We start from the raw sequence: 18,742 nt of genomic DNA on the forward strand, positions 1-18,742 counted from the left end.
AATCAACATCTTAGAACAGATACTTGAATTGTAGAACTACCATTATTATGTATAAAAATGTATTAGAAATAATGACGATTCGATAGAATATATATATATATATATAGATAGATAGATAGATAGATAGATAGATAGATAGATAGATAGATATAGATAGATATAGATATATAAAGAAATGTTTTTTACTTTGTAAATTAAAATAAATTTACTTGTAGCTTTTAGAACGCAGCGCTGATAGTGGAGCTTTTTACGTTTCTTTTATTATTTTATTGAAACAACAACTACACAAATCAGCTTCCTTATTAGTTATATTTCACTTTCTCTTCTGAATTAATATATGAATAAATAAATGTTTATTTTCAGAAAATGGTCAGTATTTATTTTCATGAACTACCTAAACTCGAATTTTGAGTAGTATAAATTTTATAAATGTTGCAGTATGTAAATCTTAGAGAAGTAGTAAAGCTATGAGAAAACTTCGTCTTACGCGTATTAAACTGACGAAATATAATTTTGTGAAATCAAAGGTGGATTCTGAGGGAAGAACACACTGAAGTTTTTGAAATATTTTCGAAGGAATGAAGAATCGTTATTTTCATTTCATGAAACTTTTCAAGACAATATTTATTACCAATACATTTTACGGCTAAACAACGATGTAGGAATAAGTGGAGTATGTTTTTGTGAATCTGACAATATTCATCACTTTTAATAAATTTAAATAATTATTGGAATGGGATATTTGTACTCTACGAACTCGATGTATATTCTCTGTACTTTACACAAACACAAACAAACAAACAAACAAACAAACACACACACACACAGAGAGAGAGAGAGAGAGAGAGAGAGAGAGAGAGAGAGACTTGAATTGAGTTTGAGTTCAACGTCCCTTTCAGGAGCGAGGCGACATGAGACGAGGCCAATTAGTTAACGTCGAATCCGAACTATATGAGCTCCCTCCGGGAATCGAAGCCGTCTCCCATGTCAAATTCGCGTATGCTAACCGCTTAGTAACGAAGGAGCTCGCAGAGAGAGAAACACTATGTAAATTTTTACTTCCCAACTTGAAATATTAGAAAATTTTCCGGTTCCCGAAAGTTAATTGGAAAATTATAATTTGTTGCTAACTTTCCTCTACAGAAACTCAATTTTGTAGCTGAATATGCAGTTAAATATAGTGAAAAATTTTCCACCTAAGATCACTATACATAATATCCAAACTGTCCGGCTTATGGAAATTCCACTTGTTTTTACATCGTAATGAAAATTTTCCGATCCATGAAAATTCTTTTCACTTGCTTCTACAGAGCAATAAAGCTTTCCGATTCATGATGTTTCACTTTTTGCTTCAAAATGATGAAAATTTTCCAACTCATAAAAAGTTCTTGAATTTTTCCATAAAAGACAGACAATTTTTCGATTCATGAAAAATTGTTTCGCTTGTTCTTACTTAGTACTGAAAATTATCTGAGCCATGAAAATTTTCGGATTCTTTAAGCGATCTTTCACTTTTTAACATTTCTATACATGAATTCAATCAATTTTATGATTACTGAGGAATTGTTACTTGATTACTGATATTTTTTAGAACGGAAAATTTTCCACCTCGCATCTGGATCTCAAACAAATTATCATCATGGATGAGGTTCGGACCTGGGGTGGTTTTTATATCACTTTGACAGCAGAATTAGGGCAGAGGGAATGGGGATATATATATATATATATATATATATAAAGTAAAACTTAATAACTCTTGAATCGCCCGACCAATCTCGATCAAATTTTCAGCATAGATGAGGCTCAGACCAGGGACGATTATTATCGTTTTACTTTGTCGGTGCAACTTGCGGAGATACATATAAAAGATAAAAATGTAAATAGTTGTTTTTGTGACTTTATCGCTCTTCAACCACCTGATCGATCTCCGCGTGAAATCGTTCCATTTTTGTAAATATGACTCACCCCAGAATGGTTTACCTATAAATAAATGTTTGAACTGGATCAGCATCGATACTATACGAGACGCGGAATATAAACCGCAGTAATGTATCAAATTTTAATGTTCTCCGACCGGGAATCCTGTGCCAAAAGAAAGGAAAAAGTTTTACTTACCTTTACTTATATATCTTAAACGCGATTTCGAGAATGAGAATAATATCGTAAAATGAACTCCGGTACAGCACTACGAGGGCGGGGTGAAAAGTTCTCGGCCTGACAACGAAAGACTGTGAATTTCAGTTCAAAAATGATTTTATTTTTCGACATAATCTTCCTTCACTTCAATACACTTGCTTGGTCCAGCGTTTCCCCAACATCAATATTCCTTCCCGGAAGTGAGTCTGGAAGGTTGTGAAAATAGTCATCCACGACCCTTTCAACTTCTTCATTCAATGTGAAGTGTTTCCCAGAAAGAAATTTCTTCAAGTTTGGGAACAGATAGAAGTTTGATGGTGCCAAATCAGAATATGGAGGATGGCCCAGAAAATCGTATCACAAATCCCGCAGTTGACCCATCGCCAACGCACCCTTGTGCACAGGTGAATTGTCCTGGTGAAAGATGACTTTCTTCTTCTTCAAGCCAGGCCTCTTCTCGCGAATTTCGGCATCCAGCTGGTCAAGAAGGTTGGAGTAATATTCGCCTGTAAGGTAATCAATTAACAGGATCCCTTTCACAACCCAAAACACAGTGGCCATGACCTTTCCGGCCAATACGATCATCTTCGCTTTCTTCAGCGCTGCACCACCGGCTTCCACCCACTGCTTGGACTGCTGGTTCGTTTCTGGCGTGTAGTGGTGAACCTGTGTCTCATCCATTATCACAAATTGCCGCACAAAATCGATCGGATCCCCTTTGAATCAGTCCAAAGATTGCTGCGAGAATCGTTTTCGCATTTGCTTTTAGTCGGCAGTGAGCAAATGCGGCACCCATCTTGCGCAGAGCTTTCGCATCCCTAGTTCTTTGTGCAAGATGTTTCGTACCCGTTCCTCAGATATCCCCACACTCTCAGCTATCTCACTCACCTTCACTCGCCTGTCGCCCAACACGATATCATGCACTTTTTCGACTGTTTCCGGTGTGGTTGCGGTTTTTAGCCTTCCTTCACGTGGGTCATCTTCGAGGGATGTGCAACCACGTTTAAATTCAGCTGCCCACTTTTTAACGGTTGACATGGAAGGAACAGAGTCCCCGTAAACTTTGTCAACTTTGGATGAATTTCCGTAAGGGTTAATTCATCCAAAACTAAAAAATTGATTACCGCACGATATTCAAGTTTATCTTTTTTAACAACACGCAAGACGTCTAACTGCAACAATGCCTGCACACGAACTACCTGAGAGAACAAGTTGACACTTGTTATATGACAACTGAAAAGAGCCCCCAGGCAAGTAGTGCCGTCTCTGGTCAGGCCGAGAACTTTTCACCCCGCCCTCGTAAGTGCATTTTCAAACCACATAGACACGATGACGTTGTGCAGAATAACACCGTGGTAAGTCCTTACATTCCTGTGTGAGGATAATCGACAATGTTTTTCACTAATTTCATGTATTCTTATACACATACGGCATTATATAATAAACGATAACGGCATCTCTTCCTGGAAGTCTACATACATAAGAATACTAGAACAAAAGCTGTGTATTTTTTGATTGTTCATCCTCAATAAAACACGACTGGCGAAGAAAGTATCCACTATTAACAGGCATCTGTATTCGCGCATCATAATCAGTTCATGTACTATGTTAATATTTGATGTGAAATTAAATGAAATCTTTGTTTTTTTTCCGTCCCACGGTTATGCCGGCTAGGCTAAAGGATACGATGATGAGAAATAAATGTGGAATGTAGACAGTGGGAGGAAACGGGAGAACCCCGAGGAAACACTCGCACACGGTGTTTGTCCACCACAAAGTTCACTTGCCGCGAGCTGGGTTCGAACCAGGAACCCGATGCACCAGAGGCGAACGCTCTACCACTGAGCCACCGCGGCCCCGACTTGATATGAATATAAACACACACAACCAATTTATCTGATGCTATACGAAATCATTTCTGAGTAGAAGTTGTATAACAGTTTGCTTTAACCATCCCAGTAGCACAGCAAGCAGACACTCACTCGTCGTAGGAGAAACACTCTTCCTGGAAGCTATCACTACTTGTATAATTGATACCACATCACATTTACTTCTGTCCTTTACTATCACTACTTCTCTGTACTCTTACAAAACATACAGAAGGTTGTTCGATTTGACAATGCTATTGAAACCTGTGTAAATGAGTCAGAACCATGAAACCAGTGTCATCAGTGCGATGTCTAAGCTTGCAGCTGCTGGATATGGTTACGAAGAACAGTTGGAGAGACATAAGATGCACAAAAGCGTAGAGAAGGTGAAATCTGTCTATTTTCACGAATCCATCTTCACTTCAATCTATCATTTGTGTGTATGAAGCAAACAAACACCAGGTGTGGATCCACATGACAAAAAGCTTCCAGCCACACTGCCTGATCATCCCTCTAGTTTCAAAACGTGGAACAGGAAAGGAAGTCTATGTCATTCTCCCCCATAACATACCTTTAACAAGCGAAATCGGTTTCTACGCCATTTTAACTTTTAAAACTTCTTCAGTCCTCCATCTCCCTATTAGCCAATGGAAAATCTGATGAATGAGACGGAAATACCTATGCCTATGCTCCAACGTAGCCTGTTGTAGTGAAAATTACGATGTAGGGCAGTAGTCCATAACACACTTGATTGCGGTATTGCTTTTCATAAAGTAAGTATTTTTGAAAATCGGTCAGATATATCACTTTTGTATTCACAGTTGGAAATTATTTAATCCTGATTCAATTCCGATCCCTTGATGCGTTAATAGTGAATATTGCTTTTACTGTACCAAGTACATCAATCAAATATTCTACATACTATTAAATATCTTAAGGAGAAACAAACAACGCACGATATTTGGTGGTTCATGTCCTCTTGTGAACTGCATAAGGCGACGCCACTGGAGTGAAGGTGCCGAATGTGAATATAGTCCCATGTTAAAAGATGGACGAACTGATGCACGATGAGGAAAGAAGTGGGAGCCCATGTGTCGCCATCTATAGCCCAGATCTAGCGCTGAGCGACTACCAGCCATTCAAATTGAGGCATATGAAATAGTGGCTTGCGTTGCACAGCTTCGACAATGACAATGCGCTTCACAATGCTGCTAGCGGGTGGCTTCAATTGCCAGGCGGGATTTCAAACCTTGTAAAACGTTATGACAAGTGCCTCAATTTGAATGTGAATTGTTGAATAATAACGTAATATTGTACTTTTCTAATGTGTATAATAAAAGTTCTGTATCTGCAAGTGTATGTCAGTTTTTTTTTTAAATTGTCCCTGTACAAGGAACTGTTGTACACAAGATATAAGGAAAAACATTGATGAATGCAGACAAGACAAACACATAATGCGTCTTGTTTAAGAAAGGCCATCGCAATATGTACAGTTAGAAAAAGAAATCACTCACCCACCCTTATCAGATGGAATTCTAACAAAGGTGGATGCTCTCTAGCCGATTAAAATCTCACGTCAAAGCACCAAAATTTTCTCAAGTGTGGTTGGCAGAAAATGGTCTTTCCACTCTTTGCGGCAAGGTGTTTCTAAAACATTAACTAAAAGATGGTATAAAATAAGTACTACCGTGCTTCAAAGAGTTAAGGATAAATGGGTAGTCAGATTTTCTTGGACACGATTATACGTTTCAAATTAATCCAATCAGAAAGACATGTCACTCGTAAGGAAAGGATATGCGACACGTAATAGAACTTTCGATGGAAAATCCTTTAGGACATATCTTTCAGTAGACCAAGAAGGTGAATGAATGCCAGCAATCCTGATTTCATTTGATAGGTATAATACGATCCGTAGCAGGCTTTTTAATTTCAGATATCACACACTGATTGTTTAACCCATGAATTACATTTTATGAAATCTACTCTCGTCTAGTTGCGTAACTTTGAGTTGTGATTTTCGTTGATGACACAGAATGTGCCTTGTTTATTGTTGAAAAACGACCTTGAATTATGCGGTAGTGAACTGTAGTCTAAGAAATCGTAAATTATTGAGCTGGAAGCCAAAATTCCCAGACCACACATTACTAAGCCATGAAACATGGGCTGTCATGCATGTTTATCATTTTAAGTGAGTCATCCAGAAAAAAGCTCTTGTCTATTTACGGCAAATTCCAGAAAACTTAGAAAAAATGTAGGATCTGCATGTTTTGTCGAATTGGGAATACTTCAGTGTGTTCACGTTAAAAACTTGAACATCCTCAAATATTTCCAGTTCTAGTTGAGTTGAGTTGAATTTGAGTTTAACGTCCCTTTCAGCAGCGAGGCTACACGAGACGGGACCTACTGATTAACGTGGAATCCGAACCACATGAAATCCTGCCGGGAATCGAACCCGGATCTCCCACTCCAAAGGCGCGTACGCTAACCGCTTAGCCACAAATGAGTTATTTCAAGTTCTACAAAACGCATCGACCTTACAGTTTTTGACGGTTTTCTAAGATTTGATATAAATGGACAAGAGCCGTGTTGGAACTGGAACAACTTCAATACAGTAGAATATCCAAACTCTTGTGAGAGTCTATATTAAAAACGTCTTCATAATATTTGTCAGTTGGCTTAGAAATACATATGTTCTGACGCAAGTTTTCGTCATAATATAATGTTAATAAATAAATCATATAATGCATTCTTATTTTTAACCTTCCTAAGGAGATTCTTGTTATGAAAAATAACATTATGATCTGTCAACAGTTCTTCCGAGCTTTTCAAAGCAATTACTTTCGTTAAAAAGTGTTCGCATTTGTCAGCTGTAAAATAAGACAGTTTTTTATATAAACAAAATAATAAATATACAAACCTCTAGAAAAAGTGAAATAACATTTTTTTTTAAAAAAAGTGTTGTCTTTAAGTTTCGTCTTTCACATGATAACTGTTAGATTGTATCTTTAAAACAATGTTACATTTTTATCTTTGGCACAACAATAACAATTATTATACAATTTACAAGCACCTTAGGACGCAATAATAATAATAATAATAATAATAATAATAATAATTTAAAAACTTTCAAAATCAAGTAAGGGTTAGTTCACAATTTTAGGATTTATACCATTGCTACCAAGTACAACCCTCTCCTCACAGGATAAATTATTTTTGTGAAATTTCTGACATGATTTCCCACAGTTCATGTCCTCCATTTGACACTTGCACACATTTTGCTCCTGTAACTGACTACGACAAACATGAAACCACCCAATAATAGGTATAATGCACATCCGAAGATGTAAAGTCGGTTCCGATTTGGTGCATAAGAACAGAATCCAGAACACATGAAGGTAAGGAATACTACAAACAATCAACCACACTGTAAAAGGAACATCCACAATATGCTGCCAAATTGCATTTTGATTTTGTGCTTTCTTTACGTGATAAAGTTTCGAATGTTCTAAAGCGTAGAGGCCATATTGACCAGATAACTCAAACACGTAATACACTATAACTAGCGTTCCTACCAAATACACAAACAGCAGCAACCATGCTATGCGCTGTCTGAAATTCATCTTCCTTCACAACGTACTCACTATGCACACACAACATGACAACACACCGTTTAGCTGATAATCTGAAAGAAAAAGACGAGTAAAATTATACTTTTCACACAATTAAAATAATACTAAAATTAACTGCATTTTAATATAAAAGGTTTCTACTTAAATATTTGGGCCAACTGCAGGAACCCATATAGTTTTTTTTTTTTTAACGAAATACACAAAAATAAATAAATAAAATAATTACGTAATACTTTGTAATCGTTTCATGTAATAATCGTATTTTTATTTTATTTTTTCTGAAGATGATTGAAGGTTCAAACCAAAGCTAGAATGCATAAATATGTAAAATTATACATCCTCAATAATAATACTCTCTAGATGTGCTAGATCGAAACCTTATTATTAATTTCGTTTAGCAGAGGTAATTATGTCAGGAAGCTACTGACGTCATCGGAAACTCAGATGTCACCTAAGAAAAAAGTTTGGCTGACGGAAGTAATTTCGGTAGTAATAATATAATAAATAAATCAACCTCGAGAATTAATGAAGATAGTAATTTTACTATTTAGGTATACCACGTTACGTTTATGTAATGTGTTCACCGTAAGACTCCATGATTATCCAAGTTTCTTTTTGGAATTCTCAGAACAAAGGACAGAAATCAATAAGTTTGCGTAGTAATGTATTTCGCGCTAGAACCAATGGCGCTGCAGCAATAAATCGTGCCTAAAATGGCGATCACGAACGAGCATGCCCAGGAGACAATAAAGAATTCATTTGATAAGTTTTCTGCAACCAGTGGGATTGCGAAAGGACACGGTGGTGGAAATCAAGTCATTCAGGAAGAAGTTATAGAAAATGTGCGGAGATTATTCGAATGAAGTCCAAAGAAGTCAGTTTGGCAAGCAGCGCGAGAGCTGGAAATAAAAATGTCGACAGTTCACAAAATTCTCCACAACTGACTGCGCTTGCATGCATAGAAGATACAAACTTTGCAGGAAATCAAGCCTGATGATGATACCTTTATTATCATGCATAATGTTTTCGGACAAGGCCACCTTTCACCTATCGCAGAATATAATTCGCCACAATGTATGAATGTGGGCTTCACAAACCCGCCTAGCATTTCTAGAACACATTCCAAAATTGTTGTTCGGTGTGGTCTTATGGGCAATCAAACTGAGAGGCCGTTTTTCTTTCGAGAGGATATTGTTATCGGTACCTATTACTTGGATATGTTGGAAAACTTTGCTGTACCACAGACAGTATTCATGCAACCGACAATAATAATCTTGTAACTGGCTAGTGCGCCACCACATTGAAGCTTTCAGGTCTGATATTTTTCAAATGTCTCATTCCTCAATAGTTTCTTGGCTTCCCCAATCACCGATTTCTTTGCCTACATGTTCCCACACCATTACATTATTATTTTTTCCTTGTAGGGTTTAACAAAGAAAATGTATGCTATGAAAGTTCACGTTATATTGCACTTAAAACATCGCATAAGAAATAGCATAATCTTTTTAAAACTGGTACACAACACATGGGTGAAATTGACATTTTTCGAGCCACCAAATAAGCTCATGTGTTACTGTACCGAACTGAACTGCACTAATTTGTGTTATGTGGAAACTTTCTGAATTATATTATCATTTTCACGTATAGCAATGATAAAATACAAATTTTCTTTTCACCTACATTTGTTTCAAATGTTGAAGTCTCACAGTGTAATAATAATCTTTACTTGAATTAATAATTCTACTTCTTTCTCTATTCTAACTGCAATGATCTTAACGAAAAAGACAAGGGTATTTAATAAAACGAGTACAACGTATAATTGTTGCCAAAAAGCTGGCATGTACCACTTCAAGTTGGTTTAAATTTAGGTCCTTCTTAAATTTATTTCTGGATTCTATTGTTAACTAGCTTGATTACTATACATGTACCAGAGAATCAAAAAAAAAACTTTCTTTTTTTTTAAGAATTTTACTCGTACCGATAGGTATTTTGATACATAAGCATATAACAATCGATTCAAAGTTAAAAATGAACCCATATTAAAATATTTAAATTTCTTTAGTTTGCTCATCAAATTTTTGGACGCGATCTGCGTTGATTTATAGAGTGAGTTATTTACATAGATGAAATATGCTATATTTAGGTTAAGAAACAAAAGTAAAGGAAAATCAATCTTCTTAAAAAACCCTTACCCCTCTAAAAATAAAAATAAAAATAAAAAATAGAGAATAAAATGTCTAAATAATTTTTAAAAAGCAGAAAATGACCATTGTTAAAAACTATTATCTAACATGGCAAAATATTAATGTAGGCGAATGTTAATCCGGTCACGCAAAGGCTTAGCTAGGGAAAAGACAAAGGACCTTCATAATATTCTGAAGGAAAGAAAACAAACAAACAAACACAATTTCTTTTTTTCTCTCTCTCTCCTACAAACAGATATATCGTATGGCTTCAATTGAACTTATTCCATCTTAACTGAACTTGGTATGAATGTAAAGTTTGATTTCTACTTAATTGACTTAGTACGATCTGAAATATTCTCCTCTGCAGACACTTGGTTCCTGAGTTATTAGGCATCGAAGTTCGGGCTTTAGGTTACTCAAATATTCATAGAAATATTTACTATTGCTATTTAGGATAAGGCTTAAGAAAAACATAACTGTTAAAAGTTAATAAAGAAAATACACAATTTTATATAGTTTTATTTTAATCCTAATATTTCGCTCATTTTTGCTTCTGTGAGCTTCTTCGAAAGATTTCACCTTTTGGAACTTAAATCGAGTAAACTTTCAAGTTGTTTCCACTGCGAGGAAGAGATTTAGATAAGCAACATGTGAATTCCTACTTGATTTCAGTCTCAAAAGGTGAAATCCTCCGAAGAAGATCACTGAGGCAGAAATGAGCGAAATGTTAGGTTTAAAATACATGAAACTACGCAAACGGTAAGTAAAATTATTTATTTCCTTTATTATACATAATTTGCGCAAACAATATAAGAACTTTAACGTACTGTTAAAAGTTGATTTGTAGTTAAAATTCCCTTTTTAAGTAAATGTAGTGTGTCCTGCTAATAAAGATTTCCTGATTTCTTTCTCATAGTTTTCCGGATATATCATAGTTTTACGAAAAATAAACAAACGTTGTTAAATATACAGAACTATGTAACTAATAAGATTTGCTCACCTGAAATTTAAGAACTGTTCTCCTAATTCTGAATGAGAAGATTGATTTCGTCCCTCTTCTATTAAATTAACGTATTTGTCAATGATGCTCAAATGTTTTCATCTATAAAGGGAAAATGCAATATTAATATTTGATCGTTACTAAAAGTAATTTATTTGCTTGTTTATATTGTTTACATAGCAATGTCAAAATATGTTAACATTAAAAATTCCCATAAAGTTGAATGTGAGAGATACTATGAAACAACTGAGCTTAATACTGTTATATTATTATTATTATTATTATTATTATTATTATTATTATGATATAACAGTATGATGGTAGAAATATAGCACCAATTCCTCTACAGATGTGAATTCAATAATATACAAGACTAAAAATGTATGACTAGACTAAGAATAGAACTCGAGTCTCCAGCTAAGCACGAATTGAACCCGGGTCCGCTTTCTGACAGTCATACATTTTAACTTAAAATCAATGCACACTTCCACTCAGATCACATGGAATTCGCACCTATATGAAATCAGTGTAATATAAAATTAGTTATTTTCGTAATGTTAAAATTTTCATATTTATGTAATATGCAATTACAGTATGTACAGGTACATAAATAGAAAATTATAGTACTTTACATAAAATATTTAAGTTTAATTGTATGCTGATTAATTGCAATTTCTATACTTGTCTGCTGACATTGTCTTCCGGACCACAGCAGCTATGAAAAGTCTTAAGTCAAGTTGCTTGATTTTAAATAAAACTTTTCGTTTTCTACTTTCTTTCCAAAGATTTAAATCTTTTATCAGGAGCACTGAGACACTAAATTTGTTTAAAACAAATCTCCAGTAAACCAGTTTCAATCACTCTATCAGCTTAATTCTTCAGACGTATGTAAGATTGCTTTTTCTTTCTTTCTTTTACTTTATTTTATTTTTTATTTATTTTTTTTTTAATACAAGTTTACTATGATAAATGTATCGGTTCACGATTAAAACGCGAGAAAAATAACATTTTATATTTGCACACACTAAGTTGCACGGAGGTATGACACTCAAAAATTGTGCAAATGGTTCTGCTCTCTCTAAATGCTGACAATTTTTAGGGGCATGCCTCCCTTCCTATGTTAGTAAATAGAAAATGTTATTATTTCGCGTTTTAATTGTAGGCCGGAGGGCTACGAATCCTGCAATTTTCGTTCCAATCGCTCAGTTTCTTCTGGGCTACACTCAAGAGTCGAATCATAGGATTTTGTGGGTGATATGTCCCCCTCTGAAAAGGAGTAGAAAAAACTGTTCCCATGACATTAGATAGAATAAATCTTGCAAGTTTTTATCCCATTTGGACAAACTTTAGGTCTTCCCTTTGAGTATGTGGATATAGATTTTTCTTCTTTTGTAGGGCGAACTGTTTGAACTCTGCAAATTTCGTTCCAATCGCTCAACTTCTTCTGGATTAGACTCAAGAGCCGATTCATAAAATTTTATGGGGCAATACCCCCTTCTATTCCTTATGAATAAGGATACAAATACATTTTAAAATAATTTCTGTTCCTAGTACGTTAGAGAGAATGTCTTGCAAGTTTTACCTCATTTGGACATAATAAAAAATAATAATTAAAAAATTCTGTCCCCAAGACGTTAGATAGAATAAATTTTGCATTCGTTTGCAAGGTGCAATAGATGCAAACTTTGCATCCCTCTGGACAATTTTTAAGATGCATTCATCGTCCCTGTCCCACTTTACGTGTGCAAATAATAAATGTTACTTTTTTCGTATTTTAATCGTAGGCCAATGAGTTATGAATCTTGCAAGTTTCGTTCAATCGTTCAACTCCTAGCCTAAATGCAAGAGCAGAACCTAAGATTTTATAAAGGAATCTCTGCTCCCTCTAAATACAGGTAGAAAAAAAAAATATTTCTATTCCCAAGACGTTAGAGAGAGTGAGTTTTGCAAGTTTTGTCGCATTTACACAACTTTTGAGGGTCATGTCCTTGTCCTCCAGTTGTGTGATTTTTTTTTTTTTTTTTTTTTTTTTAAATCGTAGGCCGAGAAGTCATGAATCCTGCAAATTTGTTCTAATCGTTCAGCAATTTCTAGGCTAGACCCAACAGCCGAACCATAGGATATTATGGAGGAATATGCCCTCTCTGCTCCCTCTAAATGAGGATGTAAGAAAATGAAAAATTATATCTGTTCGTAGAACATTAACTGGATTGCAAGTTTTAACCCATTTTGACAATTTTTGAGGGCCAAGCCCCGCCCTTCTTTGTATGTGCAAATATAAAGTGTTATGTTTTTCGCAACTTAATCGTAGGTCGAAGGAATATGAATCCTGGAAGTTTCGTTCCAATAGCTCAAATCCTTTAGGCTAGACCCAAGAGCCGCACTATAAGAATTTTGGAGGGAATATACTCTCTACTCCCTCTAACTAGGAATCGAAAAAAAAAAAAAAATGTTCCCAGGACGTTAGACAGAGATAGCATTTATTATCTCCCCCAAAGCTGTGCAACACATGCCATGCATTTTATAAGATATAAAGTTTTTCCACTATCTTCGTTTATGCGGATACCCACCGCTGTTGACACGCCTGATCTCTACGAACGCACCCCCTCGCTTCCACTCGCGCCCGACTGCTGTCCACAGCTCCGACTCTCTTAGTATTCGTGCTTTTTTAGTGGCCACCTATCAGAAGTTGGTTTCGTGTTTTATGCACTAGTTTGTCTGCCATATGTCCACACTGTATTTCGAACAATAATCACTACCAAGTGTTCAGGACATGGGGGTGAAACTATTTTTTTTCTTTTTCTTATTTGACATTCGTGTGAACCGGCTATACAGCAGTAATGCCATCGGATTGATAACGTTCTTGCTTTCTGACACCTAGCACAAGCTTGTGTCTTTTGCTTAATAGTACTTGTGTACGTACAATGAAGCGGCTTAAAATGAATGGACATCCATACTCCAAATATGCGTGCAGATCAAAAAACTCGACTTACTTAAAAATGAGTACATATGCAATGAATTTACGTATGGATCCGCACAATAAATATGCACCTAAAACTATTCGGTTGAAAACGACTGAACTAACCATACATAAACACATACCACATGCTAAAACGAAATGTGAACACATGATTTCTCAATTATAAATATCATACCTTTAGTTTTCATTACTTCACTGCTAAAGTGATATAAGAACACCACTAATTTATTACAAAGTTGTTCGTATATCCTATTACAGAGAAAAAGCGAACTGATACAACGCTACATGGACATTAGCTTTCTTTAAAAAATTTTCTCTGCTATTACTTCTTCTTCTTCTACTACTCAAAGAATTAAATTAAAATTAAAACAGGCACATCAGACACTTTCATATGTATGCTACATATAATAATAATAATAATAATAATAATAATAATAATAATAATAATAATAATAATAATAATAATAATAATAATAATAATAATAAATTTTATTGTCGAATCAGCTACATAGCCATAGACAACGTCAAATTATAACTTACTACAATAATATACAGCAATAGTAATTGTTCATTATCTACAATAAGTGCTAAAGTACTAAAGTTCACCGCAATAACGTATCTTAAATATTATTACCTTACAAAAATTAAATATCATATTCAAAAACTCACCTATTGAATAAAATGGTGTTTTTACTAACCAAGAATATAATCTATTTTTGAAGCTACCCATAGGTAGTTGTGTCAGTTCCATAGGTAATTTATTATACAATCTCACACTCATGGCTTCATAGCTATTTTGTAATTTAGTTAATCTCAAATATGGTACGTTGACACGTCTATTATTTCTAGTGTTGTATGAGTGTATGTCATGCCTATAGTGTATTTCTGACGTTTTGCCCTTTATGTACATCAACACATTGTATATATAAAAATTGATTACCGTCATTATTTTTAATCTTATGAATAATGGTTTACAATGACACGTATTATCTGCATTCATCATTATTCTCACAACTTTTTTTGTAACAACAGAACGTCATTCACATGGCTACCATTTCCCCATAACAGTATACCATATAGTAAGATACTTTGAAAACACGCAAAATATGCGGATCTTACATAGTTTTGTGGTACCTGATTCCTCAAATTTTTTATCAAATATATAAGTCTTGAAAGTCTTCCTGTAATATATTGAATATGAGAGTCCCATGATAATTTGTTATCAATAATAATGCCCAATAATTTTACACTGTCCAAATTGTTCTCGTTTGCTATACCTCTTAAACTGAAGTTTGAATGTTTCGTTTTACCTTCATTAAGGAAAAAAACATTCCTCTTAAACCACGATCCAGCTTCAGATAATGTTCTCTCTGTGATTTCTTCTAATTTTTCCAAGTCGTGGCTAACACTGAGAAATGTTGTGTCATCTGCTGTGTGTGAGTGACTAGTTACACAATTTGGTAAATCATTAACCATTATAGTAAAAAGCAAAGGCCCAAGTACTGAGCCTTGCGGTACACCATATACAACCTGTGTAACTTGTGACTTTTCCTTTCCACACATACCACTTGCCTACGATCCTTAAGGTAAGTCCTGAATAAATTTAGACCAGTATTTCCTACACCATAATACGCCAGTTTATTTAATAACAGATTATGATCAACACAGTCGAAAGCCTTGCTCAGGTCACAAAATGTGGCCCTTGCAAAACCCATGGACTCAAAAACTTGTTAAACCTTGCTTACTAATGAGTCTATAGCATCAACCGTAGACCTTCCGGCCCTAAATCCAAACTGTGAATCGCTAATTATATTAAGTTGTTCCAAATGATCACATAACTACATTTTTATAATGTATTCGATATTGAAAAGATAGGGACCAACGAAACAGGACGATAGCTAGCTGTACAATGTTTGTCTCCCTTTTTATAAATTGGAACAACCCTAGACAGCTTTAGTACGTCAGGGAAAGTACCTTCATTTATACATCTATTTATGCAATATGTAAGTGGACTTACAATGCAATCAATTACTTTTTGAATTAGAGTTGTTGATAAATCATAAATATCAGCATTATCCGAGGACTTCATTCTTTTAACAATATCTAAAACCACTGCGGTTGTTACCCCAGTAAAAACTAAATTATTCTGTACCTATTTATTAGAATGCGGTTCAGTTATGTCTGAGACCCCTACATTTGTATTTTTACGTATTTCCTCAACCGATTTAATAAAGAATGTGTTAAGTTCATAAGGGGAAATGGGTATACTATCCCTGTTACCAATTTTAGCTACCTCGTTAATTAATTTCCAAGCCTCTTTACATTTATTGGGTGCTGCCTCAATTTTTGCTACATTATATAATTTTTTGTTTGATTTAACGCTAATTTATAATCGTTTTTTGCTTTCAAATACATTTCTTTGTTGTTTTCACTTTTTCCCATCTGTATAATGCCAATAATGACATAACTGTACATTTCATCGTTACAAGTTGGGTAGTATACCAATTTGTAGTACCATTTATTCTTTTTACATTCTTTTTGTTAGTTTTAACTTTAACTTTCCTTTGAGGAATAGAAGTATTAAACACATTCAAAAAAACTTGCATGAAACGCTCAAACGTATTATTAGCTGATTTCATAGATATAGGTCCAGTTAACACATTCAACCAATTTACATTATTCAATGAATTTCTAAAATGTAAAATTCTTTCATCGGATATTGGTCTTGTAATTATTATTTTACATCACCCCCAACAACAATACTAAAATACTTCCACCTAGGTCTACTTAAAATTTAAATATTTTCTCAAGATTTTCTAGGAAAATAACGGGGTTTCCGTCAGGTGACCTATAAACAGATACTATAACTAACTTAAGCTCTTCAATACAGATACCTGTAACCTCAAAATGTAGTTCATTACATAAATAGTTTAAGTCTAATATACTACATTTCATCACATAGGACTTTTTAACATAAATTGCTACACCTCCGCGTTTATGTTTTTCTCTACTATAACTATTGGCTACATAATAATCATCCATCACAATATATGGTATTTCATTTTCATGACACCAATGTTCACTTACACCAAGAACGTCAAACATATTATCTTTAGAATAAACGTTTACAGCCAGCTGTTTGTTATTTAAACCTTGTACATTAAGAAAACCTATTTTTAGGTCAAAATTCATACCATCTTCACTCAAGTCAGTCATTGACGTAGTATTATTATTGTTAATAGCCTTCCTTTTTGAATTAGTATATTGTTCCATGGTATGATTCCTAATATTAGTGTTATTTAGCTTGTACGAAACCGGCCAAACTTCATCTTGAATCAGCTTGGCCTTTGTCTTTGAATACATCACAGGAAGGATTTTTAGATGAAAACTATATTGTCTCCGCCCAAAGCGATGCTGTGTCTGGTCACTACGAATTCGGATAAGAAATTTCTTTTTTAAAAAATCTTATTTATGAATAGAATAGAATAGAATAGAATATTTATTGTCATTAAACAACATTTGTTGCAATAGACATTGTCAGCATGTAAATAAATATATACAAAGAAAGAAAGAAAGAAAAAAGTTACAATTTACACTTGTCTTCAAATTCGTTGATACTATAAATAGAATTACTTACAAGAAAAGATTTACAATGTTTTTTGAAATCATTATTACACATCATTCGTATATGCACTGGCAATGTATTATATAGTTTCATTCCTGTATATTTATAACTTCTTTGTGTTATACTTAGCCTAATATAAGGCGTATTTAAGTAATCTTTACAGTATGTCTAATATTATATGAATGGATATTGTTACGATAACTTAAACTGCTCTCATTTTCTTTAACGTACATAAGACAACTATAAATATATAAAGAGGGAACTGTCATAATTTGTAAATCCGTAAAATATTGTCTACACGATACACTATCAGTTAGACCTTTTATTGCTCTTATGGCTTTTTTCTGCTATTTAAAGACAGTCTGGGCACCTGGTGAATTTCCCCACAATATTATGCCATACTGTAGATGAGAATGAAAAAAGGCATAGTATGCTACAAGAAGCATTGTTTCTGTAACTGTTGTTTTCAGTTTACGTAAAAAAAATAGCACTCTAGATAATTTCCTGCATAAATTTTCAGTATTTTATGTATATGAAGATGACACTATCCGGACAAAATTGCCAAAACTGAGAACGAAAATTCCCTACCTAGAAAAAATATTTTCATTTGTTTTGTTAAAAAATACTCTTCATGAGAGTACCACGGGAAATATATCATATTGAGCTTAGTAAAAATTGCAGCTAGTAGGCATAGCAATTATATTTTTATATTGCATTGTTTAAGTGCGTCGTAATAAGCAAATTTTGCGATGATGGTTACGGAATGACAGCAATGATAAATGAAATATTGAATAATATTTTGTGGTTAAAATAGCAAGGTTAAAAATCTACTTTCTTTTTTCGTTTAATTTTACGAGTGGCACGATAGAGCAAGTTACTCAATTTTTAAAAAAATGAAATAATTTTCTATTTAACTAATCTTTTCACATCAAATATTAATATGTATTGCAAAAAATCAACCATTTGCATATTAAAATCTTAACCACTGCAACTATATTCTACATTAAGACTATCATAGTGATTATAAATGCTGACTCGGATGTCCATATTGATACTCCATAGCAAAACCAGACGGACTATTACTAATGAGTACCGTAAGCTAATAAGAAAACTGTGTTCCGTTGAGGAAAACCGGCAGGGTTCTAAAACATTTACACGCTTCCTCTTTAATTGTAATAAAATATGTAATCAATCTGGCAACTAATCCTCACTAAGCCGTTATCATTCGCTCGACATTACTGTGTAAATTGAGTATTGAGCTTTGAAGAAAAAAGTAACTAACTAGGCTACTAACCCATATTGACTTAGTGCGCTAGCA

The 18,742-nt window shown here is 34.2% G+C and overlaps 1 protein-coding gene and 1 non-coding gene across 2 annotated transcripts in view; both read right to left on the minus strand.

Annotated features, from left to right (window-relative positions):
- The window catches only part of Art1 (arginine methyltransferase 1), a 74,403-nt gene extending 60,279 nt beyond the window's left edge, over positions 1 to 14,124 (minus strand). Inside the window, exons 1-3 of the mRNA XM_081730131.1 lie at positions 13,975 to 14,124; positions 10,820 to 10,921; positions 7,577 to 7,686 (exon numbers count right to left, since the gene is read on the minus strand). Of these exons, the coding sequence (XP_081586257.1) occupies positions 7,577 to 7,624 (48 nt within the window). The 5' untranslated portion in view covers positions 7,625 to 7,686; positions 10,820 to 10,921; positions 13,975 to 14,124. The remainder of the gene's footprint in view (positions 1 to 7,576; positions 7,687 to 10,819; positions 10,922 to 13,974) is intronic.
- TRNAQ-CUG (transfer RNA glutamine (anticodon CUG)) lies at positions 3,921 to 3,992 on the minus strand. Its single transcript has one exon. It is a non-coding gene; the product is annotated as a tRNA-Gln (tRNA).
- Positions 14,125 to 18,742: the final 4,618 nt, after the last annotated feature.

The sequence above is a fragment of the Thermobia domestica genome, chromosome 11 (assembly GCF_964235325.1).
Source record: "Thermobia domestica chromosome 11, izTheDome1.hap1.1, whole genome shotgun sequence".
Classification (NCBI taxonomy): domain Eukaryota; kingdom Metazoa; phylum Arthropoda; class Insecta; order Zygentoma; family Lepismatidae; genus Thermobia; species Thermobia domestica.